The sequence below is a fragment of the Lepisma saccharinum genome, chromosome 13 (genome assembly GCF_977018435.1).
Source record: "Lepisma saccharinum chromosome 13, izLepSacc3.1, whole genome shotgun sequence".
NCBI classification, from domain to species: Eukaryota; Metazoa; Arthropoda; class Insecta; order Zygentoma; family Lepismatidae; genus Lepisma; species Lepisma saccharinum.
This window is the reverse complement of record NC_139241.1, coordinates 76780235-76794126: the sequence shown is the minus strand read 5'-3', so window position 1 is coordinate 76794126 and position 13892 is coordinate 76780235. Positions and strand designations below refer to the sequence as shown.

The following is a 13892-nucleotide window of genomic DNA, read 5'->3' as shown; positions in this document are numbered from 1 at the left end:
AACCAATTTTTGGACTGAAAATACAGGGTGTGTCGATTATGCTGCAAAATATGGTACTTTATTGCTAGCCCAGAAACTCTGCTTGACAGGCCTTGTTCTCAAAGAGTTGTGTCACAGATTGATTTAGTAGTTAGTACTTTTCGTGACATCATGCCTATTCTGGTAGGTTGCTCGTAACATTGTAATTAGTACAGGCTAACCATGTGCTGTTCTTCTTTCAGAGATTCAAATTGATGTTGCTGAAGAAGGATGATACTTCCAAGAACAACCTTCTGTCACAGTTGCGGAAGATCGATGACCACCTGGGGAAGAAGGGGACGAGGTTCCTCACCGGGGACACCATGTGCTGCTTCGACTGTGAGCTAATGCCCAGGTTACAACACATTAGAGTAGCAGGTATGTTTGCATTGCCAGCACTTTCTTTACTTAGGGTGGTCTTCAGAAAAGGATTCAAACTAATTTGTTTGAATCTTATGACACGTTGAGCGGTACCACTACACCATCGGGGAGGGCCCTCTAAAGATTTATGTACACCACCACTTACAATAATGTACATAACATATTTATCAGGAACTTTTACTTTTCATCAAATGGAGGTACCATCATTCTTTTTGTTATTCGATAAATATTCATTTTTTTAACTTCTTTGACATAAATTTCCTTGCCATGACTGTTGTTTTTACACAAATTTTAGCGGTCACGTAAACTGGATGATGAATATTTGCTATTTTTCTCTGATTTTATAGTGTCTTTTTACTATTTATGTAATAACAATATTTTTAGTCAGGATAGAAAGAACAAAATAAGTATTAACGTTGTCTTTCCTCTGTTTCTTAGTCTGTGGTGACATACAACAATACTCCATACGCATCGGAGAAATTAAGTACTAATTAATTAATTTTCATATTATTACAAATAATTAAATTACCGTATTAAATAGAAACACTTTTATTATTATATTTCTGAGACGCTTGGCTCAGACTGGCTCCCCAAATTATATATTTCTAATGGTATCGGTATCGGCAAATGGTGGTATCCGCTCAGCTCTACTAAAAAAATATACATTTTTTAAATATTTCAAGTTTCCTCATGGTAATATTCATTCTTTTTTAAAAATAACGAGTACAGTGTGTGTTTTTTGTATCATGTGTATCATTAAATCAGAATAACAAACATACCATTATATTTTTTTTCACTGTTACTACAGAATTTTAAAATCTGTGGCGATATGCTGGAGTTAACCATATATTAGAATATATTGCATAGTTCAGTGGTTCCCAAAGTGTGCACCTCGGTGCCCTAGATGGGTTACAGGGGTGCTGCAAAATGTTCCAATATTTTCACTGAAATGATATGATTGTTCCAAATACGTGCTTATTTAGTACTTTTTACACTTAAAATGTTTCTGAATTTGAAATATATGTTTATTTTATAACTTAACCACACTAACCCAGCATTGCAAGAATTAGATAAGCCTACAATTTGTATTCATACTTCAGGTTTGTGCGACTTACTCACTGTTATACATACATATATATATATATTTTTTTCTTCGTATTTCTAAAAATTAAAAATACAAAATTATTTGTTACTCACGTAAAATGAGTATCTATTTTGTACACAGACAACGTTTCGGGAACCACTGGTCCCTTCTTCAGGTCCTATATTCCAGCTATCCGAAAATTGCCATAGCCTCATCAATTTGTACACTCGTCAGGAAAAGGAATTGGTACAATATGGTAAATGGAAAATGCTAAAACCTTTGCTGAACCCATGCTCACTGTTATTTCTTAAAATAATCACTATAAAACCTTCCACTAAAAAAACTGTGCAAGTTAAAACTTTTGAAAAAGGGGAAATTGCCCTCTTGATTATTTTAAGAAATAACAGTGAGCATGGGTTCAGCAAAGGTTTTAGCATTTTCCATTTACCATATTGTACCAAGTCCTTTTCCTTACGAGTGTATGAATTGATGAGGCTATGGAGTCATTCCATGCGAAATCAACACAGCCTTTGACCTGACCATCTCCGATTTTCATGAAATTTGGGGAATTGAAACTATGCATGGAACTTAGTAAGTATAAATTTTTTTAGTTTCGTGCATCTTGTAATTGTTAAATTATTCAAGGTCAAAGTTAGCATAAATTGCCCTTTTTGAGCCCGCTTAGCTATACTTAATCTGCTGTAACTCCGCCCCTATTTTGCCTAGGAAGCTCAAATAAAGCTTATTGTACAGGAAATTGAACAAGCTTTCCAGTGATATATAACAAGCCTACCTTTGGATAAAAATATAATTTTGTCACATGACCTTGACTTTTGACCTTGAATATATCAAAACATGTCATCACCAAAAACCGTGAAAAAAATATATTTGGTCCCTCATTCCATACTATAAAACATATCAAAAAATCATTCTGGGACTGCAATGGGATCAGAAGATACAAAATAATATGTGTAACTATGTGACTGATAAAAGCCCCATTACATGAACTATGAAGAGTCAAATGTCCCTTAACACTCCCAACAAAATGTGAAGGAGGTATCCTCGTCATGAAAGAAATAGGTTAGGCACAGGGAGATCCCTAGCCGTGTGTGTCAAGCGCAGGTCCGGCATATTGTTGACTGCCATATTGAATTCAACGCAAAAATTTCAAAGGAAAGGGGGTGATGTGATATATCAAATGAGGCTAGAATTTCACGAGAAATGAAGTGACAAAGGATTTTCCAACGTATCTTACGCCAGCAAAAAGTTATACACATATCTTTCACTTACGATATATAGACATTATAATGTTGTCAATGTTCCTGTGAGCACACTCGTTGACGTCTCTCACACTCGCATAGAACATTTGGCAATGTAGCAGGTGCAACATCATCGTAAGCAGCAACTATGCCTTCTCTCAGATGGTCAATATCAGGGACTTTTAGTGCATGCACCATTCTCTTCAAATGTTTCTGAAGGTAAAAGTCCTCCTAAGATGTTAGATCTGGGGAATGTGTAGGCCTTTTAATAGATCCCCGTGTGCCCATCAATCTACCTAGAAAATTACCATGAAGAAATTGCAAAAATGTCCACATAGTGTGGTCACACACTGTCCTGTTTCAAAACTCTCGAAAAGTGCCATATCCCGTAAGCAAGGGTGAAAAAACCTGTTCACTTAACAAATCCAAGAAGCCCTCACTATTTAAGGTACCGTTGTTGAATATGGACCAGCCATTTCCGTTCGCCATACATTATACCACATAATTAGCTTACCAGCAACAACCATTCGACTGAGCAAATCACAGGTATTGCATATTATTTTTATTAACTTCACCGTGAACATAAAAATTAGCCTCGTCACTGAAGATCTTTACATTCCAAAGGAAGTGTTTGTTTGAGATACTTTTCCCAATATTCTTCACTATTCAACTATTTGGTGAATGTAGCTGATTAAAATCATATGCAATGGTGTGTACTTAACTTTTTCTCTCCCAAGATGTCAGCGTGATCTCGATGAGTTCCTAACACGTTAGGAGCATTCCAATGCTTTATTTTTAACACCTCGAAAAGGAGAAAATGGTTACAAGCATGCAGTAATAAATTTTTGCTGGTTAAATATATGTTGGATAAACCTTCGTCACTTCATTTCTCGTGAAATTCTAGCCTGATTTGATATATCACTAACCCCCTTTCCTTTGAAATTTTTGCGTTGAATTCAATATGGCGGTCAACAATATGCCGGATCTGCGCTTGACACACACGGCTAGGGATCTCCCTGTGCCTAACCTATTTCTTTTATGACCAATTATACCCAGGATAACTCCTTCACATTTTGTAGGGGGTGTTAAAGGACATTTGACTCTTCATAGTTCATGTAATGGGGCTTTTATCAGTCACATAGTTACACATATTATTTTGTATCTTCTGATCCCATTGCAGTCCCAGAATGAGTTTTTGATATGTTTTATAGTATGGAATGAGGGACCAAATATATTTTTTTCACGGTTTTTGGTGATGACATGTTTTGAGATATTCAAGGTCAAAAGTCAAGGTCACGTGTCAAAATTATATTTTTATCCAAAGGTAGGCTTGTTATATATCACTGGAAAGCTTATTCAATTCCCTGTACAATAAGCTTTATTTGAGCTTCCTAGGCAAAATAGTGGCGGAGTTACAGCACATTTATTATAGCTAAGCGGGCTCAAAAAAGGCAATTTCTGCAAATTTTGACCTTGAATAATTTAACAATTACAAGACGCACCAGACTAAAAATTTTCATAGTTACTAAGTTATATGCATAGTTTCAACTCCCCAAATTTCATGAAAATCGGAGATGGTCAGGTTAAAAATTGCACATATCTGTGTTGATTTGGCATGGAATGACTCTATGGCAATTTTCAGAAAGCTGAAATATAGGATCTGAAGAAGGGAACTGTGGTTCCCGAAATGTTGTCGGTGTACAAAATAGATACTCATTTTACGTGAGTAACAAATAATTTTGAATTTTTAATTTTCAGAAATACGAAAGAACCCTACATCTTGACTTAAGACACCACGGAAAAATCTTCAAACACTAAGGGTGCCGTAAAACTAAGGGAACCCCTGCCTTAGTTGTTCATGCTGTGGTTAGACCTTCTTTAGAAAGGCCCCTCCAGCACAAGAATTAATTGCTTTTAGTTCAATCTTTATTATTTAATAAATTGTTTAAGGTCACATTTCAAAATATGTAGCTTTATCTTAGTTGAATTCATGGCTTTCTTGGTCCATATATGGAAAAAAAATGATGGCACCTGCCAAAAAGGGGGCTGGTGCCTGAATTATTTTTAGTGACTGCTTAATGCTTGGCTGGACCTTTAGCCGACACCAGGGCAGCTGTTTTCGAATTTTTCCCCTCCTTTCGAAAAACTGCTACAAAATCTGAAAAATTACAAGTGCTTGGAATTGCTTGTAAGAGAATTCATCTTGGTGTGGTTTGCTTTCGCTGTTCTCTAGATATTATCAATAGTTTAAAAGACTTAACGTAGCTATGAGCTGAGCCTTAATTTTGGATGTCGTGAAGATAAGGGTTGGAAAATCTTTTTACATGTTGAGGGGGGAGGTCTTCGGTCATTATTTATTCAGGTGTACATTGACAGCTTCTTAGTTTTTGTCACCTTGGGGGGAGGGCATAAATTATTCACATACTTACTGGTGGATTAAAAATTATAGATACTAGAGTTTGGACTTCCATTAAAAAATAACTAGTACACCTACATAAAAACGAGTTACCTTATTCAATTTTGCATTAATCTATGCTAATCAATTTTTAATGGAGCATGCCTTCTATTTTTTATCGTCATGAGAACACAAATTGTAGTTTTTTTTTTTAAGTTTACAAACGCACTCTCTTTGAAATTCTAGCCGGACTCTGTGGCCGAGTGGTTAGCACATTGCGATGCGACGTCAAGGGTCTCGGGTTCGAATCCTGCTCGGGCTTGGTTGTTTGTGAATGTCCATTCATCAATTTCATCACCCATCCCCATCTTCGCAAATTAGCCAAGAGGCACAAAACGCGAAGTAAAATAAACTAAATCAATCAATCTTTGAAATTCTATAAATCTAAAATGGTTTGTCCAATCATGATGAAATTTTAGTATAGTGCAAGTAGAAACATTTTGAACACAATTCTTAATTTTCAGATTTTTAAATTTTTTAAAAAAAAACAACACAAAAAACACATTTTTATCAATTCTGTGAAACAACTTTTTCTTAGTACTGTGGACTCCCAACAAATACAATATTGGTCATGTTTTCTGCCTCTTTGCATCTGCTTTTAAAATCCATTATTATCGTCAACTCACGTTGAGAAACCGAGTAAGGGTATACATGGAACGTGGCAAGGACGTATGCACAGACTTGCAGTGACAGCTCGTAGTTTCCATGGACATTACTGTGTGTGGTGTTGCCATGTACATCTTTACTCCGTTAAATAAAAAAAATGTGTAAAATCTGTTTTTCAATTCGAATTGACAGTGATAATGGATTTTAAAGGAAGATGTGAAAAGCTTCAAAACAAGACCAATATATTTGTTGGACTCCCCAATGCTAAGAAAAAGTTGTTTTTACAAAATTGATAAAAACTGGTTTTTGACAAATTTTAAAAATCTGAAAATTTAAAACACCTCTGCCTGCACCCTACTAAAATTTCATAAAGATCGGACAATTGCAAAACTAAAAAAAAGGCCCTTTTATGTTCTCACGACGATAAAAAATAGAAGGCATACTCGAAAAAAAAATGGTTAGCATAGATTAATGCAGAACTGAAGAAGCTAAATTTTGATATAACTTGTTTACTGTAGGTCTACTGGTTAATTTTTAATTGGAGTCTAAACTCTAGTATAATTATTATTTTTTAATATTTGTTTAGCCAACCTCTGTAGCAGGGTGGTTATCACAGCATGCTACGATGCCAGAAGTCCCAGGTTTTAAGTGTGGTGTTTAGCTAACATTGAATTGCCCTAATGACTTGGTCTGGAAAACCTGAAGAAATAGAGTAATTTGGTTTTACAAAATTGTAGAGACAGTGAGTGAGTTCTGTTACCAGTTGAGCCTTGCTCAGGAGAGCCACTCTGGTCCAATAATTAATTGCCTTTGATCCAATCTTGCATTAATTAATAAATTAAATGTTTTAAGATCGCATTTCAAAATTTGTAGATTTAACTTAGTTGGAATCATTGCTTTTTTTAAGCCCATACTCGCGAAGAAAAATGCTGGTTCCTTAGAAAAAGTGGGCTGGCATCTGAATAATTTTTAGTTTCGTCTACCTCTGGTTATAATTAAAGTATTCACGAATGCCGTGCCCAACCTGTAAATTATCACTAGCTTGAATTTGTGCGTTGTCTTTGCAGGAAAGAATTTCATGGACTTTGAAATCCCGCCTAGCATGACCAATTTGTGGCGTTACATGTACCATATGTACCAATTGGACGCATTCACCCAGAGCTGCCCAGCTGATCAGGATATCATCAACCACTACAAGTTGCAACAGGTAAGGCACTGTAATTTAGTTGACCTTGTTTCAAAATGTATATTCCTATGCCTAATTTAATTCCTGAACATCAAATACCCTGTCTAGGTTTACCAGATCACTATAAGCAGAGTAGGAAACACTGTCTTCAAGGGGAAAAAATGTTAGCAAATAATATAAAAATTGACAAATTTTCACTTTAAAAAATTTGAAAGGCAGTATTACATGTGTTTTTATGCATGTATCGAGTTTCTATCAGAATTTTAGTTTTTGCCAAAATGTTAGGGCAGAACTGATATCGATATGTAGGTGACAAGGTAAGGCTTTGCACCTCACCATGGAAGCGTGTATAGGGTGTGTGGAGTATGGGCTCTTGATCATGATATGTATATAAAGTGGCATTTTATTAAAAAAAAAAAAAAAAACAACTACTTATTATTAGAGTTTGTCATTTTGTGACAAAAACGTTATAGGAAAATGCATCTCACACCTTTCAAAAGTATGAAAAATTAAGTATGCATAACTCTACCAATATATCAAGGCCTCCCCGATGGTGCAGTGGTAGCATCGTTGCCTTGTAATCAAGGTGTCCTGGGTTCGATACCCTGTGGAGGCACATAGTGGTTCGGATTTCACTTTAAACTGTAGGTCCAGTCCCGATTAGCCTTACTGTGCATAAAGTGGACCTAAACAGCAAATCAATCAATCAATCTCTACCAATATATCTGCCAATACCAGTTGATGTCTGTATTGGAAAGTATTGGTTTGGATTTAATCACCAATTAAATAGTTGATAGTTTTTGGAAGTCTGGGAGCCTCGTGGAGCCTAGAAATTATGCAATCATTTTTTTTTCTCAGTACTGTTGTGGGGGAGAAATACACCTTTTGTGATTATTAAAATAAAAGTTTGAAGGTTGGGATATAAAGTCGTATACAGAGACATACGACATTCGCTACGAGACTCTGCAGCAAGCTGCCCGGTGTCAGTGCTTGTCTTTCCCGGTAAACGGGCCAGCGACAGTCGCTAGAGTCTGCTATTAAAATTACAGTTTTCATATTGTGTACTAACCTTGACTACAGAAAGTGTTGAAAATGATGTGCCTCTGCTGCAACACATTCCTGGCACCTGTATTGGTAGACTATTTGCTATTGGTATCTGTAAATTTTGTATCAGTATTGGCCAAAATTTCATATCTGCAGATCCCTACTAAATATGGCTTTTTCATCAAGTCCCATCACAGCCGCTTTCTTAGGAAGATGTATATAAGGAACTCTTCACAGATGTTTAGTGTAAAATGTTAATTATGTATTAATTTTCATTATGAGAATTGCATTTTTGCTGAGGCATAAGAGTGAAACAACCAACCCTCTTTTAGGAAGAAATATTTTACATGGCTGAGCTGATGCTTTTGTGGCATTTTGGTCTTTCATGCGCTCCTCAAAATGCCTCTCGACACTTTCGCGGAGTTGTTCTGGAAGTTATGCAAATTTCTCTGTATTCTGCATCCGTTTTGTGTGAAAAAAACTTAATTTTATGATGATGCAACATGTAATATATAATAATATTCTTAATCTAATGTTTGTATATTTTAAAGCAAAAATCTTGGTCAATTGGTGCATATAATAATTAGTAGAATACTTACTATTGTTAATGAAAATTTTAATAATTTTAAATTTTCAAGTATCGATGGGAATCTGTTAGGTTGGTTCAAACTGGTATCAGCTTAGCCCTAGTATTTTCTAGTGTGTAATGCGCAAGTATTTTACAAAGCATATTGTTCATCACTATTTATTCTGTTTATTTTCACGGAATTGAGAACTGTTTGAGACAAGTCTGTATACTTAATACATAAAGTTCTGAAACTTTAGTCTGTCCCTGAAATTACAGCAATAATTCTGCACCAGTATACGTAAACATTCCTGAATAACGTGTAGGATGCAAGAACAAAATTTAATAAAGTGTAAATTATTTGCGTACTTAGGTGTAAAAGGAAATATTTGTAAATGTCCAGCAGATTTTCATGGCAGAGTGGTTAGCATTCATCATTTTCATCGTAACATCACTCGTGATTAGCCAGCCAAACATTGCATATGCTCAAATATATTAATATACAAATTCACTTCCATTACAACCAGTATTACAGTGTCTTGCTGGACACTGAAACTGTTTCTCGTTGCCTTAAGGAAATGATTATTGCATAATACTCTAAGCTCTCATTGCATAAAATGAGAATCAATGTGGTGATGGACAATTTGCTTGGTAATATGACATTAAAAAACTTCTTACATCATGTAGAAAGCTTGAACAATCTTTAAAAATATTTCGTTATCGTGCTGTTTATGCAATTTGTGCCTTTTTAACTAGTTTTCTTTGTAATGCTTACGCATCCCACTGTACAACTGACTAACTAACTCACTCACTCTCTCTCTAGCCTTCTTAAACCCGAAGGTTCATGGCTGCAGCAACACAGGCCTTCCATCTGTCCCTATCCTGAGCAAGATCTATATACTCTTTTCCATCCTTACCGATTTCCTTTAGGTCCATCTCAACGTTGTCCCTCCATCTTCGTCTTGGCCTTCCTGCAGGTCTCTTACCATCAAGTTTCCCAACAAGAATCCTGTAAACTCCTCTTTCCTCTCCCATTCGTGCCACATGGCCTGCCCACCTAAGTCTTCTTGATTTAATTATTCTAATAATATCTGGACATGAATACAAATTATGTAGTTCTAAATTATGTAACCTTCTCCACTCACCTGTCTCCTCATCCCTTTTAGGTCCCAAAGATTTTCCTAAGGATCTTATTTTCAAATACTCTCAATGTATGTTCCTCTTTCAATGTAAGGGACCAAGTTTCACACCCATATATTAATAATACTACAGGCAAAATTACTGTTTTGTATATTTTAACTTTTAGTTTCTTAGATATTAAACGAGAAGACAAAAGTTTATGAAGAGAGAAGTAACATGCATTTCCTGAATTAAGCCTACTTTTTATTTCCTCTTTAATATAATTTTCATTTGTTAATATTACTCCTAAGTATTTGAATTAGGAAACTGGTTCAAACATTTTTTTATCAATAATTAGATTTTGATTATTACCTAACACTTTGTTTCCGCCTGGAAGCATATATTTAGTTTTCTCTGTTAACTTCCAAACCTATCTCCTTAGCAGTTTTCAAAAAATATTTTAGCATTATTCTTAATTGTATTCACATCATACCCCACTAAGTCTACATCATCTGCATATGCTAACAACTGAGTTACACCATTTAATTTTAGTCCTTCTTTAGTTTCTTTTACCTTCCTAACAGCATATTCTAAGGCAAAATTAAAGAGCAATGGAGATAATGCATCTCCTTGTTTTAACCCATCATGAATTGTAAATTTGTCAGACATATTAATACCCACACGAATTTTACTTTGTTTCACTGGTGCATATTTTTATCATACTAACAAGCTTCTTAGGTATTCCAAACTTTAATAATATATTATATAATTTATCTCTTTTGACCGAATCATATGCTTTTTTGAAATCAATGAATAGCTGATGGACATTTTGATTATATTCCCACTTTTTTCAAGTGTCTGTCTGATGTGAAAAATCTGATCTGTAGTTGATGTGTTACGTTTAAATCCACATTGATAATCACCTATAATTTCATTAGCATATGGGGTTAGTCTTGTTAAAAGAATGTTAGATAATATTTTATATGTTGTTGAGAGTAGAGAAATTCCACGGTAATTATTGCAGTTCATTTTATCACCTTTTTTAAACACAGGAACAATTATGGATTCTTTCCACTGTTGAGGGATTTCTTCTTTATTCCATATTAAACAAATTAATTCATGAATTTGACATATTAATGAATTTCCACCATATTTAATTTACTCAGCTGGTATTAAATCAATGCCCGGTGCTTTGTTATTCTTTAGCCTTTTAATAGCATCTTTAACTTCAGTCAAGTTAGGTTCTGGAACTAAAGGTTCTGCTGTGTGGACTTCATTTACTTCTGATTTATCTCCTACATGGACATTTAAAAGGTCATTAAAGTAGTTCTTCCACCTATTTAGAATATCACTTGGGTCAGCTAGAAAATCACCGTCTTTATCTTTTATCAAGTTTACTTTAGGTTGCCACCCCTTTCTAAACTCATTTACACCTTTATATAAATCTCTGATATTTTTATTTTTGCTGTTTGTTTCAATTTCGTTAATTTTGCTTTTCAAGTAATCTCTTTTTTTACTTCTAAACGTGCGGTTAACTTCTCGCTTTATTCTATTATAATTGTTTAGATTCGTATCATCAGAGTTATTTAACCACCTAAGTCTAGCCTGATTTCTTATTTCTATTAGATTATGACATTCATTATCAAACCATGGCTTACTTTTTCTCGGTTTATGGTATCCTATACTTTCTTTAGCTGCTGATTCTATTGCATTACGTATGTGCTCCCAATTCTTATTTACGTCTGTTTCATTTATATTTTCATCATCATTTAAATCCTGCAAAACATCAAATCTATTTGACAGTTTAATTTGGTAATCTTTCTTAATTCTTTCATCAGCAAACTTTCCTGTATCAAATTTTATAACTTTTAGATTTTGTTGCTTATGATTTATCACTGAGAGTCTTTCTCTTAATTTAGCAATTACTAAATAATGGTCACTGGCACAGTCAGCACCTCTATGTGTACGAACGTCAATTATACTGCCTTCTCTTATCAATGAGAATATGATCTATCTGATTATGAGTTTTACCATCTGGAGAAGACCAGGTATATTTATGGATATCTTTATGTTTAAAAGTGGTACTTTTCACAATTAAATTCTTTGAGGTTGCAAAAGTAATCAATCTTATACCATTATCATTACTTAATTCATGAAGACTTTCTTTACCAATCGTGGGTTTAAATGTCTCTTCTTTGCCAATCTGTGCATTACAGTCACCTAACAGAATTTTCATATCTTACTGAGAAAATTTATCAAAGACCTGTTCTAACTCTGTATAAAAATCATCTTTAGTATTATCATCTTTATCTTCCGTTGGTGCATGTATGTTTATTAAAATAATTTTAAACCACCTACCCTGTAAAACTGCATATGCTATCCTATCATTAATAAATTCTACTGTTTTAAGAGCTGAGATAATTCTATTATTTATGAAAAAGCCTGTTCCAAAATTATGATTTTCAGTACCACCATAGAAAAAAGTATAATTTTTAGTTTTACAATTCCCTTCTCCTGGCCACCTAACTTCCTGGACAGCTACTACATCTAATTTATACTTAACTATCTCATTAACTGTACACTGAAATGCCCCAGGCCGGTAAAGGCTCAGAACATTCCAGGTGCCTAATTTAATATCCTTATTCCTAACGTAGATCTTATCCTTAGTCCAGGGACCTCCCAAAGTAGTCCCCACTGTACAACTGATCAATACAAATCTGGGTTATACGCAATTTAATTAATTTGCAGGGTGTGAAGATGAGGAAGCATGAAGAACTGGAAACGCCAACTTTCACCACTTCAATCCCTGCCGAAGTCACAATCGACTAAACGAAGTACAGGAACCAGGTTTATCACGATTGTGCTACAGGAGTCAGATACCATTCAATGCATGGCCAAATGTGAACTGTTAAGAACTTGGGGAATCTGTAAAATCATGTGTGAAGTACTTTGGGGGAAATTGTACTCTCAAAATGATTAAACGGGGGGGAATGGGTGACAACAAAAAGTGATATGAAAGAATGTCGCATTGAAAACTTAAGGTCTGAACAAAATGCGTTTAAACAGTGAATGTTCTTCCATTAAGCTTTGTAAATGTTTATAAACTTTAGTTAAAAGGTTTTGACTTTAGAGTATTAAATAGTATATTTTGAATAATGATTTAAGTTTCCATTGTCGGTGCAAAGAACACCAGTGATAATGTAATATTAAAATATTCAATTTAAAGAAAACAAAGAGATGATACAATCTTCATGTGGAAAAAAAAAAACAACTTTATTTTGCTAGTAATTGTTTGTTGCATGTATTAGAATGAACTGTACTAGTTTTATATTCACGTGTTTAGTTTAATTAACTTACTGCCCTTTTGTTCTTAAGTTGTATTTAGTTGTTTATGCATTTTTTATGCATAAAAGTATGTATTTATGGATAGGTACAGGTGAATTTTTCAGTTTAACAGAATTGATCAACATAAATATTGAGCTGGAATGCCAAATTTCATGCTAGAATTTATGCGAAAAGATTATTTTTCATCCTTGTTTGAAACAAAATTTAGGCGTTAGCATCATGTGGAAAGCTTTTGTTAAAGTAATGTATTTGATTAATATGTTAATGACTTTTACCTGTCTACAAAGTAATTCCATTCTATATGTATATTATTTCTTCATTCCGTACTATCTATTCCAGTTTTGTTCACTAAAAAGTGCTTTTATTTTTCTTTGTACATATAATCATTCCTTCACATAGTACAAATGTAATAGCATTCTAGAAATGGAATTTAAAAAAATGTGACGCTGACATAACAAAACATTAACTGACTCTCGTTGTGATAAATCACTTAGCTGCTCACTCTGTGCCTTGTTTCGTAAATAATATGTAATATGCACATAGCGTTTTAGTTTCTTGCTGTACTGCTATATTGTTTCCAAAGTAATTTCTGAAATGTATGAAATAAAAATGATCCATCCAATAAGTTCTTTTTAACTAGTTTTCTCTTGTTTACTTTTTGTTCAAATAATGTTCTTTACATGTAAACAATTGTAGATGTAAGCTTAAGGTATGTTGAGTCAAAATCTTATCTCTTGTACAACCGACAGCAAAAGTAATGGTAACTTGCAGACCACTATTTCATTTTATATTCCACATTTTGTGTTTTAAGGGATGGAATTCTATTGTGA

The 13892-nt window shown here is 34.2% G+C and overlaps 1 protein-coding gene across 1 annotated transcript in view; it reads left to right on the top strand.

Moving 5' to 3' along the window:
- The window catches only part of Clic (chloride intracellular channel protein 5), a 140832-nt gene extending 127142 nt beyond the window's left edge, over positions 1-13690 (top strand). The window contains exons 4-6 of the mRNA XM_083134478.1: positions 222-396; positions 6871-7010; positions 12466-13690. Coding sequence (XP_082990604.1) covers positions 222-396; positions 6871-7010; positions 12466-12546 — 396 coding nt within the window. The 3' untranslated portion in view covers positions 12547-13690. The remainder of the gene's footprint in view (positions 1-221; positions 397-6870; positions 7011-12465) is intronic.
- The last annotated feature ends 202 nt before the right edge of the window (positions 13691-13892 follow it).